The sequence below is a fragment of the Syngnathus leptorhynchus genome, chromosome 22, assembly GCF_054491065.1.
Source record: "Syngnathus leptorhynchus isolate UIUO chromosome 22, UIUO_Slep, whole genome shotgun sequence".
Classification (NCBI taxonomy): Eukaryota; Metazoa; Chordata; class Actinopteri; order Syngnathiformes; family Syngnathidae; genus Syngnathus; species Syngnathus leptorhynchus.
Window position 1 is genome coordinate 3,074,460 of NC_141216.1, and position 20,983 is coordinate 3,095,442.

A 20,983-nucleotide genomic window follows, 5' to 3' on the forward strand; every position below is an offset into this window, starting at 1 on the left:
TACACATGGCGCCGCGTAATCATATTGGATTAATCACGTGATGCCTAACGGCAGTTAAATATTTGTGAATGGAAACACGAGCGCACAAAGTCAAGATCAAGAAGCTGGAGAGGATGGAAAACAGGAGGTTTTTATTTGACAAATGTCAGGGTTCCCCAAACGTTTTCATTTCAAGACCCAAATTTGGTTCCTCAACATACATAAAGTAGAAGAACATGACCCGTACATAATCTAAACATCTAAAATGGAGTTGTCTTGCTGATGTTTGCAAAACATTTCACATTCATTGGCTCGATTTGGGGAACCCTGCTCGACAGTAAACAGCTTGTATTGTTTTGAATCAAAGAATTTATTCACCAGCAGAGGCTTCCAAGTTCTCTTGATAGTACAAGCGCAATTTAAAAGCAAACCTATTTCTGTGTGTGCACACGACATTGCTTCAGGACATAATAGTTCCAGGGAGAGTGACGTCACTCCACGAGTACGCCGTAATTGGCCGGGTAGAAACCTTCCTTCCCTCCGTTCAGGATCCCTCGGCACCAGCCCTGGTCGTCCTCCTCCTCCACCTTCAGGAACTCCTCACCTGGGATCACAATCGGCATTGTATCAATAACACTCACGGGCGTGAATTCTTTATCCCCCACAAAGAACGACACTTTCTGCAGATTTCTGGAAATCTGTCACCTGCTTTAAAGGAGAGCTCATCCCCCTCCTCCCCCGTGTAGTCATACAGAGCTCGAACCTTCACGCCTCCGATCATCACTCTAATAATAAAGGGTCATAAGAAACGGGGAGGCATCGAGAAACCACGTTTGGGATGGCGTCGACTTACGGCTGGCCTTCTTTGCTTTTCTGCTCTCTCTTCTTTCTTTTCAGCTTCTTCACCGGTGGGACCCACTCCTGCAGAAAAACTTTTGTTAGACTTGAAGTCCTTGTGTAATTCGGCCCAGGGCCTTGATACCTGTCTGGGTTCTGTACCTGGATTTTTGGCCAGTTGGTGAGCATGCCAGGCCCGTGATTGTTCTTCCACCATTTGAGATCCTCTTCCTCGTTGATGGCCATCAAAGTTCGGTGAAGTTCGTTGTACACTTCCTTTATGCTGATGTAAATAAATACACGTTTGTCAAAGGCAATAAATAAAACATTCGGAAGATGGTCGTCTCTTTACTTCTCGTTGTTGGTGACGTCGAGGTGTCTGTGGATGGACAGGAAGGCCTGCTTCAAGAAGCTGATGCGTTTCTTCTCTTCCTCCTGCGACTGCTCAAAAATCACCTCCATCTCCTCCATGTAGCGCGGCGTGTAGCTCGTCACATCTTCCAGGACTTTCTCGTAGTGCCCCCGAGCCTGCGGATCGCCCACAGTGAAGTACACTGTGTCGGAGATTTTTGTATTTTTTTTTTAAGCAATCACCTTTTCCTTCGCGTCGGTGGCGACCTCTCTGGCCTCCGCCACCTTCTGCTTTTTCTCTGGACTGATATTTTCAACGTCGTTGATTTGTTTCTCTTTGTCCATGGCACTCTGTTCCTTCTGACAGCACTTGTGGTAGGTAGCCCGGGCCTTCTCCAGCTATTGAACGCAAACACATACATTTGCAAATATACATGCATATCAAAATAATGGACCTGTCAAAAATGATAATCCATTGTTCGGTGCAAAATAAAAAATAATCATGGACCTTGCTCAGCCTCTTGTTCCACGGTTTCTGCGCTCGTGAAAAACTAGCGTTGTTGTCGTGGCTTTCCCGGAGGCCGCAAAAGAGTTTCTTGGGGAACGTATCCCTCTGCCAGGTCTTGACCCGGACGCCTTCCTCAACCACCAGGGACTCCGAGATGGTCGAATGGAGAGCGGACAGGCGCTCGGTAGAGATGAAGAAGCTCTGCCAGGCTGTCATCAGCGAACCGTAGAGCGGCCCTGGGAGGAGAAAAACGGGGACAGTGACCAAGTAGGAGCGCCACAATGTCCACTGAATTGAAGCTGCTTTAAAAAATACAGAAGCTGTGCATCTGTCTTACTCACGAGAATCCATGATGGCCTTCCATTTGGCACTCCACTGCCTGAGCTGTTGGGCGTACTGCTTTTCCACCGCGGCCCTCTCGGCGAAGCAGGCCACCAGGTCGTTGCAGGCCCGGTAGGACTGCTGGGTTCTGTGCACCGTCGGTACGTAATTCCCAGGCTGGAAGAACAACACAGCGATCAGCAGGGGTTGTATGCTAGCCAACACATTGCTTGAAGTTTTGTGGGTGGATGCAAAAACGTACCATCCAGAAGCTGCGTTTGGCGAAGTCTTGAGTGGGTTCTGGGGGGAGGCTCGCCATGATGGTGGCTGTCTCGCTTTCGCTGTTGTGCGAGAGTTACAAGGGTGTTTTTTTGTCGGCTGAGGCACGCCGGTGATTATCATGCAACTGGTTGGACGCCTCGACTGTGTCATTAGCGTCAAGTCTGTCATCAACACAGCTGATCTGAAAACTGAGTTTCGCTTTGTCGATACAAAGTTGTGGAAATGCCAGAAGGTCAAACCCAAATTTTAAATTTAGAAAATAGATGAAGGTAAACAAAGGTTATTGAAATAACTCGTTACTTAGAACTTCCTGTGCTTGGATAAATGTTCCAGTGCCAGACTGGAATTCAAGAGAGAAGTTGGGGGGGGGGGGGGCACAGTAGGAATAGAACAGCTGCTCCTGCATTCTTCCCTAAAATAAACAGCAGTGAAAGGTCATCTTTCCATTTGCTCCGATTAATACAGAAAGCCCAACGTCCAGAGCGAGCCGAGTTCTTTTGAACCAAATACGGCTGTAAATGAAAGCAAATTGTGGCAAACGCAAAAGTCTCCATGCACACAGATTGTCTCATGTGTGAGTCATGCAAAAAAAGTGACTAACCACGCCTCAGCACCACCAGCCATGACTGCACCTATTTGTCATGCAGCCAGTCAGTCAGTCAGTCCTCACACTTGATACTAGACGTCGTGTTTTTCCTCGCTGAGACTGTATTGACACCTTAAAAATGCTTTTCGGATAGTCCATTCGTTTAGCTGCTTTCGAGCGCCTCGTTGTTGGCGACAAGTGCGCGCGCATCTAAAGAGTGATGGGAAACAAAGTCAAGTTTGCCGCAGAGGAGTCAGTCACGGCCGTTGGCACTTACACGTTATCTGTGAATCACTACTGATTACACAAGTGAACACAGGACTGGTTATCCGAGGCTCTGCCTCTCAGGCCGACCGACCCCCCCCCCACCCCCTAGACCGCCTTACACTGACCCCATTTTCCCTCACTTAAAGTCACACACACACCAAAGAGTCACATATGTCTTACCTTTAACTTGATGTGTCTTTTCTTTTGCTTCCCCCGCACTTGAAGTCCATTCCTGGCACCCCCTCACTCCTCTTTGACTATCATGTCTCCAGCCTCGAGGGATAACCCCTGAAACACCAGACCCCCCCCCCCCCCACTTGCCCCTCCTCCTGTCACTCTCTATATGGTGCTAATGGGATGCCCAAGTGTCATTTTGACTTGTGTCGATGCGCTGCGGAGGCATGTGAGCTTATTAGACAGTGGGTGACATCCAGAGGTGGTAAAAGTATTCACATTTTGTACATTTTGATAATTGGTACTTGTGTAAAAAAAAAAAAAAAATACAATCGAGATATTACAAAGAACAGAATAAAGACATGATCATTTCCGTATTTATTTCAACACAGTTTGACTTCTATGGCATTTAAAATGTAACTATATATTTTGTTAAACTCTGCATACGTACACTCATACTGTATGTGGTCATATTTATGATACATTTCACTAGACCTAAAATATTTGATAAATCATGTTATGTGGTACGTAGTGCGTCCTACGCTACTCGGCTTCAAAGAATACACCAGTCGTAATTTTTGTTACCAACATCAATAAGAGGTGTCAGCTTCACTAAGGTCGTCACTGGGTGGGGGGGTGGGGGGGGGCAGCGACAGCGTCGACACAAATCTCCAAACAAAACGACACGCGGCCACACTATTTGGAAGACAAAGATTCTTCAAAATGGTTACGCTGACTTAAAATTTGAGGGCGAGCTTTGGAATGATTCAGCGGTTCTCAAAAATTTTGAGGAACCCCACCCCACGTATTCTAAGCAAAAAAAAAAACAAAAACTATGTGCTATATATATATATATAGTTTTCAAATGTCATAGAATATTTATAAAAAAAGATAAATTCCTATTTTGGGTGAAAACAAATGTCATGAGAATAAAGTAAGAATGACATGCGGAGATATTCCAGAATTTACCAAAGATGTATTTTGTCGAGATAAAAAAAGTCATAGCCAGATTGAGAACCACCGACATATCGTTTGTTGCAGTTGGGCCAGATTGCGCAAAACGGGATTGTCAGCAAGTAGCAGCGACGGCAAACCCGAAAACTTTTTCAACAGTTAATGAGTACATTGAAAAAGGGGTGAAAGTTCGAGAGGTGAAACCCTAAAAAGCCCTTTGTGGTCACGGCACCTGGAGTAAAACATTTTCACAATGTGGCACATGAATCATTGATGGCACTCATTCAAAATGAAAAAAATAGGAGGGAGAAAAAAAATAATATTGCTGTGATGCAGTCAAAATACTACAAGACACAAATGACATTAGCCGCTAAAAAAATATGGCAGATCACAGCCGCTGATCTCCCGTCTGTTGCGTTTACGTTCGTGTGGGAATTTTGGCATCAACCCGTCAAAAGTCCGACTTATTTTCCTGGCCGCCTCACAATTTCTTTCCGTTACAATTTTGCGCCTCGCTACAAAATAAATGCAAGCGTCTTCCACAAGCGACTCCAAGTGAGCGATTTGAGTTTGCGGCTAGTACAAACCTTATCATGGCTAATAGTGAATCCTATTAAACATAAAATCTATATTTAGTGCTCGCAAGTAACACGCATACAAAGCTTATTATTAGGAAACCCTTCAAAATGGTGGATTAAAAACAACCCCCAAAAATTGATTATTTTGCACAAACCACCCCAATTTATTTTATTTTTTTGCAAAACAACCCAAAGTTAGGTCAAACTTTCTGGGTCGGTCCAATTTTTTAACCCAGCACTTTTAAAAGTGAGAGAATTTTGGGGGGCTTATGGCAGATAGATCAAACAAATTCCTATTATACGAATGACTTTCTTCATCTACAAAAAAACGAATAAATCCTCTGTTGTGCTCAGACTTTGGCCTTGTCGCGCAACAAAGTAATGTCACGATGAGGTCCTTGTGTTTCTGGCAACATTTTAGCATCTTTTTCAAGTCAGCGTTTGCAGCAGATGGTGTGAGAATCCATCTGTCCTTGCATGTGTGCGTTTTGCTGCCTATTATAATAATTGTGATATACAGTGAACCCAAGCTATATCTGTGATTTTTATCAAATTTTTTTTGCTTTGTTTTGGTACAAAAGAAAGCCCCCATTCATTGATCAGAATCAGAAATGTTCTTTTTTTTTCCTATGTTCATGTATGTGTGTGGAACGTACCTGGTGGGATATAGCGGGGGTTCACTGTATACTTCATTTCAGCACCGTGTTTTGAACCAGGACTCATTACGCTCACCAGACACAATCATCACCAGCAGCCTGACAAAGTGTCCACTGTCGTCCTCTTCCAAATCTTCTGTTCATGTTGCTTTGCCAAGTCACAAGTTTTTTTTTTGTTTTTTTTGTCGTCTTTCAATCACCCCATCAATCTGTGTCTCTGGGGGAAGGAGTGACATGCCTGGGGAAGAGAAGGAGGGCAAATCAACAGCGAAGGGAAATTAAAAGTGAGTTGAGAAAAGTGTAGCGGGCGTGGGATTGATGAACCACAACTACAAAATTGCGATGAAGACTTTTCCTTCCTCTGTGATCCGCGACTCTGCCGCGTTTTGGTCTTCCCTCACCTGTCAGTGAGTTTCTTCAGCGCCCTCTCGATGTTCATTCGATGCCCCACGCGCGTCACCCCGAGGTCCAAGAAGTCGTCCTTGGTAAGCGAAGGCAAATGAGATCCGTCGATTTCATTATCGATAAAGCGCTCTATGTGTTCGCCCAGGTTCAGGTAAGCCAACCAGTCGGCCACGTCGTACTTGGTCCAGTAGGGCAGCGGCTTGAGGGCAAAGGGTTTGCTCGGCGGGGGCGGGGTGAGATGGGGGTAGTTGAGGCAGGACGGGCTCGGGGGCGGGCGCAACGGTGACGAGGCGCCCGAGAGGTAATGCGTGGGGGAGATGGAGTGGGAGACCAGCATCGGGTTTGGACTCGGCGTGCCCGACGGGGAGAAAAGCGGCGGGGTCGAGTAGGGGTCGCCTAGAGGGAGGCCCGGAGAGGGAGGGGTGAGGGGTCCAGGGAATTCAAAAGGGTTGCTGTAGACCGGAGTACTGGGAAAGATGGGCAGGGAGGACGGTCGGGGAGGGGTGGAGTTGGGCTGCTCGTTGTTGTAGATAAGAGGACTGGGGGCGCGGCGTCGAGAAACGGCAGATCGCATCTCCTTGGAAGGGCTGCACTGGAAATCGAAAGTCTGCCGCCGCATCTTGGAGCGGTGCTTGGGCGACGTCGGGTACGGGCAGTAGGTTGGCGAGTGGGGAGGGTGCGAGTGAACCGGGGAGGTGGGCATCTGCGGAGAGGGCGAACGGGTCCAGTTGCGTTGTCCCGCCACCTGCGGCAGATTGGGTTGATGGTGTTGAGGCGAGGGAGGCGGCAAGGGGGAGGTGGAGCGGCCGGTGGGGGGGCTGTGAAAGACGTCGCTGAAATCTGCCGAGTACCTGAAGGACAACATTGAAAGTTCAAACAGCGATTGAGTGCCACACGTCAATCTTTGAGCTTTCTAATATTTCCTAACAGAGTGATAATATCAAGAGATATTAAAATAAAAAAGTTAGGAATTCCTTCTAACCTGTTCATGGTGGGTGATTTGGGGGCTTGGCTCCAGTCCTCCATGCTCCTCATGCTACTCATCTGGTGAAGCTTGGAGCTCAGCTCATTGATGATGCTGGCCTTGACACCAGAGAGAGGCGAGTGAAGCCTTCGCGCGTCCAAAGGCACGCCGGCTCTCTGGAGCTGCTCGTGCTCGCCCACCTCGCCCCAACCCGCCGAGCGAGCCTCCGTCGGCCTGTCTAAGCAGGCTGCCAAGGTAGCGCTAAAATCGTGCTCCCCTTTGGGCCTGTTTTGCAAAAGTTTGCTTTCATCAGGTAGGGCTCCTCCGTCCAGCCGGATATTGTCTGGGATGTTTTGCCTGTGCAGTTGTAAAGGCGCAGGGTTGGTGCTGTTTTGCCTTCGTAGCGCCACGGGCAGGACCTTGCCCACTGCCTCCTTATAGTGAGTCATCTTTGGAAAGGCGGGGTTGGCCAATTTAGCGCTCTGTACCTCAAATGTTTGTCCAGCGGAGTAAGCCGAAGGTGGATCTTTTCGTCCCTCGCACAATGAGCCATATCCTCCGACGCCGCTCCTGTCCACTCCTTTGAGAGCCGTCAATCCCAACATGTCGATATGGTGGTCGCTGCTGCTGTGACTGTCCAGCTCTTCGATCCCGGAATCCAACACGCCGTCCTGCCATTCTCCGCCCTCGGCAGGGTGGTGAATATGGTCGGCGTACGGTCGGCTGCCCGCGCCGACCTTAGTGCCTCCCGCCTTCGCGCTGTAGTCGGAGGCCGCGGAGGTCGTAGCGGCCGCGCTGGCCGCCGTGGTGGCGGCGTAGGTCACGGTGGTGGCGAGGGCGGCCGTGCCTCTGTCGTGAGCGGTGGCGTCGTTGGAGCCGCTGTAGTAGGAGGGAGGGAGGGACATGGGTTGGGGTCTGTGCAGGTCGGCGGAGGGCAGAGCAGGGGACGGCAGAGACGGCGAGAGAGCCGACTGCGTCAGGGTGGCCACCTCGCTGTCGTAGGAGGTGAGGCTGGAGGTGGCCGAGTCGCCGCCCTGCGAAGACGTCTGCGGAACGCTCGGGCTCTTGGGAGACGGCAGAGGGGGCGGCGGCGGAGCGGCCCATCGTTGACTGGCGTTTTGATAGTGCTGGTAATCCTTCACTCTTTCATTCTTGCCGTTGGCAAACTGCAACGGAGGCGGCAAAGGGTCTGCAAAGACAAACTCCTCGTCCACGTCGATGGAGGGCGCCGGTGGGGGCAGAACCATCATCCCCGGATTTTGCCCTTTTGTCTCGGCCGTGGCGTCGGGCGCCGAGGGGACGGTGTACTGAGGGATGTAGTTGGCGCTTTCCATCTGCAGGAAGGAGGGCCTGCGGGGGGTGGGCTGAGACGGGGGTGGCGGAGGCTGGGCGGGTGGAACAGCTCTGCCACCGTGGGCCTCTCTCTCTCCTTCCCCGGAGTGCGGAGGGGAATACTGACTGTTTCTGTCCTCCGAGAAACGAACTCTGAGGCCTTCTCGATGTCCCACGTCCTTGTCTCGCTCCATCTTCTCCCCTCCTCCCCCCACGCGTAAGATTCTCGGCGACTGAGGCCGGCTTTGAGATGCCGGCGAGGTGACGGTGGAGGTCAAGTGAAGGGAAACGGGTGACGTGTAAGTGGATTGTGTCTGGCTTGCGAAAATGGAGGGCGTGGGGGTCTGGGTGGTGAAAGCTCCCACCGTGGACAGCTGCCGACCAAAATGTCTCTCCTCTCGGCGAGTCCTGCGGTCATCCTTCAGGGCCCTTTCCCTCGCCGCCAGCGCCAGTCCAAGTGGAGAGGAGGGATCCAGAACCTTGCCGGTGAGCGGGTGGATGAAAGTCGTGGCTGGCTGAGAGCCGTACATGGACGGCGCCGACTTGGGTTGTCCGTCTTGACTGAGGACGGGAGAAGAATACTCGGGCAGGCCAAAGGCCGGAGGCATGCTGCTGGAATAGTGGACATAATTGTCTCCGGAAAACATGCCCTCGTCGATGGACTTGGAGGGTCGCAGCCGAGGGCTCGGTACTTCTATCTGCGAGCTCTGCAATGGCTGAAATCTGGCGTTGAGCGCTTCCCCGCCTTCGCCCCCTCCCGCCTCCCCCTGGATGTCCTCCTCGGACGAGAGAAAGAAAGATGCACTCTTTCTTCTCATGTCACGGAAACGTTCCCTCTCCCTACGCGCGCCTCCATAAGTCGTTGCGAATGTTGAGGAGTGGTCGACGTTCTCCAGGTTTTGCTTTAGAGAAAGGGGAGGAGCGGCAGTTGACGGAGGCAAAGTGGATGAAGGCGGCTGAGCGGACGTGGAGGTGAGAGGTGACGGAAGAGTGGAGCTTTCCGGGGAGGCTTGAGCAGAGGCGTGGTCCTCGGCCTCCTGCAGGACTTCGGCCTCCGTGCTGCTACCCTGGCTGCTTCGACCGCTGCTGCTGGTGGAAGGCGCTTTGACGATGATGGTGGGGATGGGGATGGAGGTCTTCTCTTTGGCTGCGCCGCCTTTCCCACGATGCTGCCGCAGCCCGTCCTCAACTTTGGACTGTTTAGTCAGAGCGCCGCGACCTCCCCTCCGGGCCGCGCCTCTGCCGGGCCCTCCTCCGCCTTGCTCCCTCGCGGCTCCGTGTGAATGATGGGGCTGGTTTTGTTGGGTTTTAGGTTTGGCGCTTGTCGGTGGTGTAGCGCTACTGTAGCCTCTTCTTAAGCCCCCCATCTTGCCGCCGCCGCCGCCTCGCCTGGGCGCCTCTTGCTGCTCCCTGGCGCACAGTCCTTCCGATTGTCTGCGGAGAGTGGAGACCATCACCTGCTGGTTGATCCCGCCTCCTCTTTCCCAACTTGATTGATTAGGATGGCCCGGTTGGGACTGGAGCTGGAAGTGGCTTTGAGATACGGGCGGTATGGGCATGGCGGGCCCCCTCCCGGGATGGGGGCCGGCGGATAACGGCGGCTCGGGTGCCGATGTGTTTGGGGGTGGGGGGATTTCTTCCGGACCTGGCACCGACAAGCTACGAGCCAACTTCATCGCCGGCGGATGAAGGTACTGCCGCTCCTCTTCAGTTATACCTGAGTAGAACAACGCAGAAAATGGAATTGATGGATTGCCATTTTAGATTTTTGTCTTGACCTTTGGCCTTACCGATGGATTTCTGACGAATCATGACTGCATGCTGGGCTGGTTGAAAGTGGGCTTGGTTGTAGGTAAAACCAGGTCTGGCGTTGACTCCCGATTGCAGCTCATATGTTGCCTTCGGGTACAGAAGAGCAAAATAGAATAGTGGATGGCCAAACAATTTCAATACATTAAAAAAAAAAAAAGAAACATTCAGCCAGTCTATTGCTGCACCAGGCAACAGAATGGATGAATGGACAGAGCCTGACTCAGACTTTAGCAAATGTGTGGGTGGCTCATTGTCAATCGTTTTCAAGCGCCGTGAGGGCAGCCGAGCATCCCCACACAACTAAAAGACAAAGACTTTGACTTTTGGCATGATTAAATCTGAGACGAGCAGAAACTCGCTCGGCACCAAGAGGAAGACGCGCCAGATGCCCAATTGGAGGAAAAGCGGAAGAAAATACCTCATTGGCGACATTGGGAGCGATACTCTTGCTCCGGTCCCTCTTGCCTCCGTGACCTCTCTGGCCTTGGTTGTCAGATGTAATGGTGTGTTGGGCGGCGGCCAAGATTTCATCCAGTTTATCTGATTTGAAAAACAAAAAAGCACTTCTTGATGTCAAAAGACTCCATGAGCAAAGAATGTTTCTTACTCAGTGCCATCTGATAGACTGTCCTCTTCCTATCAGGACCCTGCGAGGAATCGTAATCTGCCAGAAAAAAAAAAAAAAGAGAGAAGCTAGCATCAAACAGCTCTTAATTAAGGCCCAGGGGCTGATGGAGTCAACGATAAAGCCCGATGTTCACCTGCTTTCTTTTTCCACGGAGAGGCAGCTGGAGCATACATAATCGGGGAAAATATCAATTAGGTGCAAATACATACAAGCGGCGTGTCGTTGGGTTGGTGTGGTAGATGAAGGGATGAAATACATACGCAGGAAGACACAAGATGGTGGTGGTGGTGGTGATGGGGACGCGAATGACAATGAGAGCGCACGTTTTGGTGATTCTCCCACCTTTGTCAACTTTTGAGGAGCGCATTTGGCCGAGGGGGAGGAGAAAAGTGAGTGAGTAAGCATCAAACAAACAAGTAAGTGTGCTTTCTTGTCACCTTTCTTCTTAACAAGAAGGAAAGTGCTGTGAAAATAATGTGGCAATTGCAAGAGGAGCGATAATCTTCCTCGTCATCTTACCCATGTCCTCCAGCTCTGATGTCATCGACTTGGAGCGTAGGGCGATGGCGGGAGGGGTCAGCCTTTTCGACTGCTGCGGGGCTGCGTAGGGAGAAGAAGCCGGCCGAATACGCCGGTAGCTCTTTGATGACGCGTGAACACGCAAGCGAAACACGCCGCTAACCTTTCTTTCGAGCGGTATCCTCCAACTCGGGGTTTCTGGCAACCATGACAACCTTCACCATCAGACTGTTGCCGCCCTGCCGGATGGTGTTGACAACCTGCCGGTGTCCCACCTTTACCACATTCTGGCCATTCACCTGAAATCATCCACATTGAATTCAATCAAAAGAAAAATAATATTGCCCGATTTCAAGTTGGGCGCACCTCGATGAGGAAATCCCCCATCCTTAGGCCGGCCCTCCACGCCACGCCCCCCTCATCGACCGATTCCAGGTACTGTAGTGCGGGGAACGCTGGCGTCGGAGTGAATTCCTCTATGGGAGTCTGAGCTGTGGAGAATCAGCCAGAAAAGACGAGTGTGAGTAGACACGAAACGATTGAGTGATTATTATTTTTTGGCGCACCTTTGGCTCCCCTAAGAACGAAACCGAATCCCTCATTGTCTTTCTTCTGCAGGAGTGCTGTCTTCTCCTTAATGATGTAGTCACTGCGAGGGACACAGAGGAGTCATTTGACTTCTGCTGCGGGAGGAAAGTAATTTTGTCAATTTGAGAGAGAGAAAGAGAGAGAGAGAGAGAGAGAGAGAGAGAGAGAGAGAGAGAGAAAGAGAGAGAGAGAGAGAGAGAAAGAGGTTGAACTGCATCACATTATGAAAGCAGAGTGCAGCAAAAGAAAAAGGTCGGTGGCAAAATAAACAGCGGCCGTGCACAATGAGAGCGTGAGTGACACCAGAGCGCCACGGAATCCCGTCTCGGAGTTCAACACAAAATACGAGCGCGAGCGACGACTTCCCAATGGCCGTAATAGCTTTCGCGGCTTTTGAAAGGATGCAGCCTCGGCGACGGCGCAACACGGCGACGGCGCAACACGGCGACCGCTCATGTATACGTTCGATGATGACCCTTTGGGTTGCTGAAGAATAGCTCACAACTTGAGCACGGAACCAAAGACGATGGCTACTTTCCCTCACTGAGGTCGGTCCCTCGCGCGCCAACGCTTCGCCGCCTTCCAGCCATCTGCTCCTCACACCTCATTCCTTTTTCTCTCACCCTGTCCTCCATCATGCGTTCCCTCTCTGAAGATCAAAGTAACACGGAGTGGGCGGACCGATGCATTGGGCTCTTTGCGCATACACTTGTACGAAGAGGAGGGGAGGAGAGGGGGGGGGGGACGCGGCCCGGTGACGCCGTTCCTCCAGGTGTTTCCAACGGAGACGTTTGCTCACTCGTGTGTACTTTCACCACTGGCTAATTTGGACCACAGAAAAAAAAAAGCTCTATAATGGGCTCTGGGATTAGGTGAGGAAAAAATAGCTTTTTTTTTTTTTTTAACTGTTCATCTGCTGAGCATGATGTACAAGTGTGTGGGGACAGTGTGATGTCACACGGCGGATGGAGATGTATCAAATATTCAGCCGTTGCACATAGGTGTTATTGGCATAGCATCAGAAGCACCTTGAATGCAAAGGCGCATGAAGTACACATATCAAAAATTGAATGTCATCTTTTCGCCGAGTAACACACCTCATCAATTATACAACAGCTCTTTAAATAGCCAGCTCCCTATGAATGACAATCGGCTTCAAGGTAATATAACCAGTCAAAGAGAATGCCATACACCCACATTGTCTGACTGAAACGCATTATCGTGTGCTCGCTTCGCACGCACACACACACACACGCACGCACAATCACAGAGTTCCGAGACAAGGCAAATTGGCATGCGGCGGCGTCTTAAGCATCTATAGCCACGGAAAATGTCAGAGCCACGCACAAATGGAACGATGACAAGCGCGCGGGCACATCGATTTCGGTGTTGAGGGGGGGAAAAAAAAAAAAAAAAGAAACGACACGGCCTGTCGGTAGCGTGCTCTACCTCTCCCCTCTCTCCATTGTCCTCGCCTCACATCCATAGCCAGCCAAGGAAGGAGGAAACAGCCGCTACCTGTAAATGAACCGCAAGCTCCGGTTTCCGAGGCCCACTGACGGCCACGGAGGAGAGAGAGCGAGAGAGAGCGGTCTCTCTCGCCGCATCCCCCCATTGCCATGTCCCCCCCTCCCCTTCCTCCCTCCTCCTCCATCCTTGCATCCAACCAACGGGAGCTCAGGCAACCAGAGCGGGGGGGAGAGAAAGCGGAAGAAGAGTGAGTAGGTCCGCACGAGAAGCCGTTTGAGCTTTTAATAAATATCTGACTCCAATCCAGAATCGTCTGCTCGTTGCCTCTACAAGTTTCACACTCGGGGGGGAAACTGATGAGGATGACGTCTCGCTAGAGTTCACGGGAGGAAAAAAAAATTCAAACGACGAGTAGCTTTTTGCTAGCAGTCTAATGTGCTGAGTTTTGTAACAGCACGAGACAATGGAGGAGTTTGACAACCTGGGATTTCCATTCGTCGACGATAACGAGACAGGATGCGCAAACGTACTCTCGCGGCTGAGTCAGAGATTGGCTAAGAGCTGAATCCCATCCGAGACGTCGACGCACCTGCCAACCTTCGCGTGGTTCGCAAACACTCGTCGTTGCTATGTGGGGAAATCATATTTGACATTCTCCCAGAGAAACAAAACATGTACCGGATCACCTCGTTCCCGATGAAGCACCACTCTACCGCCGCTCTACAATAACACAAGTACAATACAAAGCCACAGATAAAAAATAAATAAATCCCAATTTGAGTTCAATTGAATCGTTCAGCCCTGAAAGGATGAAGGCCAGTGTCGGTGTGCAAGAGGTAAGCCGGCCTCATGAGTCATCACCATGATGTACGTATTTACTCCCAAAGACGACTCCCAAGCAAAACATTCGCGGCCTTATGTCACAAAAATAATAACATTAAAGCCGAAAACGACATGGCTGCGTTCACTGGAAATAAGAAAACGAGAGAGAGAAAGCGCCGATTGGGGATGTCGCACCGACATAACAGCACAGCGGGTGAAACAAGTGGGCTTGCTCAAACACGCCGCGTTTCCTTCCTCGCCGCTAATAACCGATAGATGGCTTGCTTCCCGCATCCGCGGACAGACGGCATGTTCCGCACGATCGTTTCAAAGTCCTCACAAGTTTTTTTTGTTTTTTTCATTCAACATTTGCTCAAAAAGTAAGTATGACTATTTTTTTTGGGGGGGGGGGGTTTAATTGGTGGGGGGAAAAAAGCAGGACCAGATGCGAAGGAAATTTTACCTGGGGCCATCGTTGCCATCGTAGGCGCCGACTGTCACGTTACGGAAAAGCTTCCTCTTGGCTTTCCCGCTCTGAGTCTCTGCAAGGCACAAGTGCGACCGGCGCGGAAACGACATTTACATTTCATCATTTTGACCACCGAAAGGATAACGCTACCCAGAGGGAGTATATAACCTATATTAGCAAGCAACCTGTAGCTATCCAATTATTTTTCATATAAGCAACGTGAACCTGGCAAAATATGTCCGTCCGCTTGCTTGACAATTAGAAAGTTGTTTTTTTTCACGTCTGGACGAATCAATGACTTGTAATGCCAATCATATTTGTTAGCGTGACATCTCACCTGGTCGATTGTCCTTGTTGGCAGGTGCCACTTCCTCCACGCAGTCCGAGGGGAACCACCCGGTGCGACCTTTAACCGTTCCTTCCCAGTATCCTCCCTCTCCGACGCTTAACACTGCCGAGGAAACACGTACGTCGGGTCGGGTCCAGCTTCTTTCATCTCGATTCTCACCTTTAACTTTGTCGCCTTTGTTGAGCGGTAGGAGTCTCTCCCCGCTGGCGGCGTGGGCCCGCGTGGCTACGTACACTCGCCCTGGCACGGCGCTGTACATTCGCTTCATTTGGCCACCGCCGCCGCCTGCAGGGGTCGCTCTGCGGACAAAAACAAGGACAATCTCTGAGATGCGGGAATATTTTTGAAAATATATCCGGGCCGGAACGAGTGGATTTATTTCAACTACTTGCTAGAACGTTCACGAGCAGCTCAATGTGACATTCTGGTGGTTATAATTAGTTGGAAAATATAAGTGGGACAACTAAAGCTCAGCGCAGTTTATAAAGGGAAGCTAAAGGACCTGATTAGATGGAGAAAGCCGCGGGTCTCGGCGGGCTCCTTACCCCTGCCTGCCTCGTGGCTGCCGATGCCTCTCCTCGGTGTCACTCTGGCCTCCTCTCCCTCGTGAAGGCGAGCGCGTTCGGTTTCGGGGGCTGCTCGTGCTTCGTAAGCCGACCGAGGCCCTGCGCTGGCCCTGCGGGAGACGACGGTAGACTTGAGCGTTTTTGAGTCGTTAAGAGGAACATTCGGTACCTGAGCTGGGTTGGGAGTGGTCCCGGCCTTGTTGGGAACGACCACAGGGTCGGAGTGCGTCATGGTGCTGTCGCTGTTAGCTCGTAGTAACGGGTGGCACTGGAGCGAGGGAAGCGGCAGTGTAAGGGCGCTTCCTTTTCTCTTGGGGACATATTTGGGTGACTCCAAAAAGGGAACTTAAAAGAAAAAGGAGAAGATGAATGTAATGGATTGAAACCGAAGGGAAAAAAAACTCACCTATGTCGGAGTCTTTGTGGTTTTTGATGATTTCTCCGAGTTCAAAGTGACCCGACATTACAGCCAGCTGCAAATGGAAAGAAATGTCAAAATAAAGAACTGATCCAAGTGGGGCCATCAGTGATTGGTCGCTTACCTGAAAAGGGGTTTGACCATGTTTGTTCTTGGCCTCCCGATTTGCTCCCCTGTACAGAAGAACCCGAACACAGCTTTCCTGGTGGAGGGACAACCTCAACATTAGCACTTTTTTTTTTTTTTAATGAAATCATGGGATTTGTTCTACTTGCTTTGTTGTACAGGGCAGAAATGTGAAGTGCAGTATTCCCTGAGGCATTCTGAGAGGAGGTGTCTGCCCCGTAAAACAGAAGATGCTCCAAATGTTGGGCAAAGCCGTTCTGGCAAGCCTTTCCAAGTCAAAAAAAGTGGCATATAGATACACACATACACACACACGGTGTTAAATTCGACAAACGCCCTATGTGAGAGGAAAGAAATAACACTTAGGGAAAAACAGCAAGCTAGAATATCCCAAAAATGTCAGCTCAATTAAAGTGACAGACAAAATATGAATTCGAGAGAAATGAGCTTCCAGCACACTGAGAGGTTTTCCTCTTATTTTCCTGCAAAGACTAAAATAATCGCGCGACATGTGCAAAGTAAAGAGATGGGGAGGGGTGGAGTACGAAGCGGAGCAAACCAAAATAAAATACCATGACAACCAGCTCGCAGCACGCATTCATCAGAGTGGCGCGCAGACATAATGGAAGCCAGCGATGGGGATGCATCTAAGCACACACACACACACACACACAGATGGCTGCTACACATTAGCTGTAATTAGCACGAGATGAGTCACGTATCCGACAGCAAACAGGTCTTAAAACGTATTATGTCCAGGGTGAGCCTTGATTGGCTGCGCTCAGTGGTGAGCTGATGCTATGAAAGGTACCTTATGGATTTCTTCCATTCCAAATTCTTCTTCATCCCTGTGCTATTGGGAGGAAGAAGAGATTGCGGTTAAGATGAGTGCGCGCGTGAAGGACAACAGAGTAGAATGTTGAAGCACATTCGGCGTCTGTACCTCTACTTAAGTACAGCGTATGTAAAAAAAAAAAAATATATATATGTGGCAAGAATCCACATAAAAATGGACACATAGGGTGAATATCAAGAGACAAGTTCCCCCCCTGAAGAGTACCTGATGGGACTCATCCCAACCGTTCTCATCTCTGGTCCCCAACTTGGCCCGGTAATAAAGCAAAGTCTCGCAGCAGGAGGTGTCGCCCCCTGTCAGGAGGGTGTGGTACAGCGGGGTCAGGCCATAGCGGTCTTTGCAGTCTGGTGAGCTTCCCAGTGAGAGGAGAGCCTGCCAAGCGAGGAAAACCACAAATGAACCGGCAGGCAAAGACTTTTTTTTTTTGGGACGTCACCTCGGAGTTCTTACCAGGAGCCCGGTATGATTGTGAACCCTGACAGCTTTGTGCATGGCAGTCGTGCCATCTTTGCTTCGGAAGTCCAAATGAGCTCCGCCCTGAACCAGAGCCCTGATGGTCTCCGCCGGCAAGCCCGACTGCGTGGCCAGAGTCAAGGGGGTCTCTAGCTCACAGAAAATAAAAGTTGTGCAGGGGTCATCTTAACAATGAGTGGCCAGTGATTGATAACCTCACCTCCGCTCTCCGGGTCGTGAAAATTGGGATCCAGACCTCTATTGAGGACCTTGAGCATTTTGTCCAGCGCTCCGGTCTGAACGTAATCCATGAACTTTTTCAAACTGGCCTGAGAAGATGGCAGGGAATGTGAGTAGAAATCATCTTTTTTTCCCACAAGTCACTGACTAACTTACTAACCTTTGTGCAAAGCTTGGAAATAGCTTTTTCATCCAGATTTGTCTGCTTGTAGACTCTAGTTTTGTATCTAAACTGAGAAGAGGGAAAAAAAAAAAGGTTGTTGGCATTATAGATTTCACCAGCAGAGGGCAGTGTGAGATCATTGTGTATCACGTCACAGTGATTTCTTAGTATTATTATCTTCTTATTATTTTCACATTTTTGGCAGCTACTTTTTTTTAATCAAAAGTAAAATCCACCTGGGAAATCAAGTCTAAAGTGCCAAATCATCCAACTGGAACTGGCTTAACAATGTCGACTTGTTTACTACCTCCAGGTAAGGCACGCCTTTCTCAAAGGATTGCGAGTATTCCCGCAAGGTCCTCTCCTCCTCCAAGAATTTGGCGTCGCGGCCTTCCCCGGCCGGCTGGAAGAGGCCATAGTTGTAGACGTCCCACAAGGTCTCGGTGAGGGAGCCGATGATCTGCTGCTTGGCGTTCCACACCGTGCAGTCCTGGTCAAACTGGACACACCTCTGCAAGACACGTCAAAGGTCTCTCTTATGCCGCAACAATAAATAAAATGATTAAAATACTCATTTATGTTGTTAAGATCCATCGAAGGCAAACGGCAGTGAATTAGAAGAAAGCAACAATCTACCGCCGAGCCAAATGAGGTCTACGTGGAATTGGAATTGCTTAACGTTCAATAATTCATTCTCCGCTACAGGAAACTAAGACAAATAAGAATCGAGGTCAAAAGTCTCCCTCGTGGCGAATTTGTGCAGCCATCGAGTGGAAAAAGAGCAAATGACATCCACCTGAGACTCGAAACAAAAAGGTTCTATCGACAAAACGCGTGGAGGTGTAAACCAGCTCGTTGCATTTGCGGGAAGGGTGAGAAGAAATTGCACAGCTCAGCGCGATTCACGCTCAAAACGCCAACTGACCTCCGCCACCCTCAGCGGCGGACATGATCATCCCAAGCATCTCTATTGGCATGGCAACCGCTTCATTAGAGCAGGCAGGCCCCCGTTGCCGTAGCGATATCTTGGCCGCCCCAAGGGGCTCGGCCACAGAACGCGTAGGATATAATATACGTTTGTGCTCGATGCGTCTCTCGTCACGTTAGGTGGGTTCTGTACGGCGCATTCCGTATCGGTCCCATCTCTCCCCAAACTCATTAAAATCCAATTAGATGATTAGCAATTACGGCCACATTGAGGGCAGATTAGCTGACATGTAGAACAGCCAGCGTGTAAGGGAGATAGCGGGTGGAGGAGGGGGGGCGAGTGGCGCCATGTGTGGGCTTGTCAATTCTCACCTGACACTTTGGCACAAGCGAGAAATGCTGAGTGTGAATTGGAGACAGGTTGGGGAGGGGGGGGGGAACAAACAACAACATTCATACCTGACCCTTGGGCAGATGTTTACATGTCTGCCTGCCGTCACAGGCGGATGAAGTCAAGCTCATTATTTTCTCTCCCTTCCTTCCTTCTGGGAATCATCACTTGGCAGAACGGCAACACTGTCAAACTAGTTGTGGTTTCAACAAAGTACGGAAAGACTCGAAATGTCTGCTTTGAGGATTGGATTTGAGGTTTCTTATTTAGAATTGACGTTTTGTCGAGCCATTGTTTTTAACAGTGCATGGGATTACGCAATAAAAAAAAAACATTCGTAAGGATTTGGCTCCATCATTTGACCTACTGTTTGCTTGATGTCAGGAATGCCGATGCGGAGAAGCATCATGGTCAGGAAGGTTTCCTCCATGGGCGCCATGGTGGTCATGCTGCGCTCCATCAGGGCTCTTCTCTTGTGAGTTGCGTTGGAGCCTGCGTGATGCTGATTGGCCGCCGCGCCTTGGTGCTGCGTCTTATTGGCTGTTTGATGACGAAGGGTGGCTTGATTGGCCGCGTAAGCGACTCCCCGGTTCCCCGACCTCGCAGGCTGTTCCGCCTTCTGCGCTTTGGCCGCGTCGCCGAGTTTGCCTTCGCGGGATTGTCGTCCTCCCGTCATGGCCTCCTCCACCGGGTGGCCTAACCCTTCGTCGTCAGGTCCACTTTCCCGTTGGCGGGTTTCTCTGCCCTGTTCCTCGTCCTCCTCCTCCTCATCCTCCGGGTCGCTGTCATCCTGAGCGGGATAAAAGCGCTGGTTATTTCCCAGCATGGTCGGCGGCGCAGGGGTCACTGCGGAGAAGGCCGAGCGACATAGCTGTCGTGACGATAAAACACGGCTGGCATCATTCTTATGAAACATGCTGTGGAGGACAAGCAGAGAAGTGAGTCAGTTTCCACTCATGGCAGGTCAACCTGGCAACACATGATTGAAAAATGATGGCTTTGGGAATGCAGGAAATTCATCACTTATTTTAATTGCTTTTAAATAAGTGAGGCTTCATGTATGGCTGATTTTTTTTTTTTTTTATTGCAGATGATATAAGATGAAATGAATGATAAGAAATCAGCAAACAAGGATCTGGCGAAGATAAATCAAAGCTCAAGTAGAGGCTCATTTTTCAATCTATATTTCATTTCAAGATGAATGATTCTTTAATCACAAGGTGCCATTAAGATGCTTGTTAGCACTGTCAAGGGTTTAAGGGGGGGGGGTTGATTTATGAACAAAATCTCATCTAATATTGGATGGAGATGTTCACTCAGCGAGATAAGAGACTTAAAAAAAAAAAAAGAGCCGAGAGATTGGGCAGGAGAGCTAATTGGCATGCCAAAGTGAACAGGAGAGCTGCGGTTTGCATAAAGCTGACTAATCCGATTTGGGTGCGGAAAGGCGAGCGAGAGGACAACAGAGTTGCGGGATGAATGAGAAGCGAAATTCAAAACAATTCCGACGCCTCACTACATTTGTTTGGCTCCTTTGTTGGATCAAAAAAAAAAAAAAAAAAAGGCCTCGAAAATGCATCACGTCACCAGGAGATGGCCGTTAATTGAAAACGCCAACTAGGAAGTGATTCGTCACGATGACAGAGATGGAAGCGCTTGTTCGGATTTCTCCGCTCCTCCGGAGTTAATAATCGGTTTGACGAGATACACCGTTCTGTCGACAAGGGTTCATATTTTCAATTTCTCTATGGCTTATGTAGGACAGCACGAGTGTATAGATATATTTTCAGTGTGTCAGTCCCCAGAAAGTAGAATTGGAGATCATCCAAGGAACAGATTGTCCCACTTTTTTTTTTTTAACGTCTCTCTAAAGTAGAGCGGCCAAGTTGTGTCCTCTATATTGCTCTCCTTCTCTGGCTTCTTGCCCTTCGGCTTCCCCTCACGCCGCCAGTGATGAGGAGCAATCAAGAGCACTCCAGCCCCGATCAATCA

General features: G+C 49.9%; 2 protein-coding genes across 4 annotated transcripts; both read right to left on the reverse strand.

Moving 5' to 3' along the window:
• Window positions 1–122: 122 nt before the first annotated feature.
• LOC147039333 (protein kinase C and casein kinase substrate in neurons protein 3) lies at window positions 123–3,439 on the reverse strand. Of its 3 annotated transcripts, none has more exons than XM_085904455.1 (10): window positions 3,312–3,439; window positions 2,259–2,337; window positions 2,017–2,173; window positions 1,676–1,911; window positions 1,411–1,566; window positions 1,169–1,344; window positions 979–1,099; window positions 833–900; window positions 685–764; window positions 124–583 (listed from the first exon to the last, which is right to left on the reverse strand). In XM_085904455.1, the coding sequence occupies exons 2-10, from the start codon at window positions 2,313–2,315 to the stop codon at window positions 471–473; spliced, it is 1,164 nt and encodes a 387-aa protein (XP_085760581.1). In that variant the 5' UTR covers window positions 2,316–2,337; window positions 3,312–3,439; the 3' UTR covers window positions 124–470. The 3 variants fall into 3 exon arrangements, with proteins under 3 accessions (XP_085760582.1, XP_085760581.1, XP_085760580.1); XM_085904454.1 differs by lacking the exon at window positions 3,312–3,439 and adding an exon at window positions 2,880–3,124; XM_085904456.1 differs by lacking the exons at window positions 685–764; window positions 3,312–3,439 and having other exon boundaries at window positions 123–583.
• A 104-nt stretch (window positions 3,440–3,543) lies between these two features.
• LOC147039334 (SH3 and multiple ankyrin repeat domains protein 1-like) lies at window positions 3,544–20,094 on the reverse strand. Its single transcript, XM_085904474.1, has 26 exons — window positions 19,359–20,094; window positions 17,981–18,184; window positions 17,671–17,742; window positions 17,491–17,599; window positions 17,268–17,419; window positions 17,022–17,189; window positions 16,773–16,814; window positions 16,111–16,227; window positions 15,960–16,037; window positions 15,824–15,890; window positions 15,587–15,762; window positions 15,397–15,527; window positions 15,011–15,150; window positions 14,840–14,953; window positions 14,497–14,575; window positions 11,720–11,802; window positions 11,520–11,644; window positions 11,317–11,452; window positions 11,154–11,234; window positions 10,977–10,985; window positions 10,768–10,794; window positions 10,614–10,670; window positions 10,425–10,546; window positions 9,985–10,093; window positions 6,881–9,911; window positions 3,544–6,749 (listed from the first exon to the last, which is right to left on the reverse strand). Exons 1-26 carry the CDS (start codon window positions 19,905–19,907, stop codon window positions 5,891–5,893), a joined length of 6,837 nt encoding a protein of 2,278 aa, XP_085760600.1. The 5' UTR covers window positions 19,908–20,094; the 3' UTR covers window positions 3,544–5,890.
• Between the last annotated feature and the right edge of the window lie 889 nt (window positions 20,095–20,983).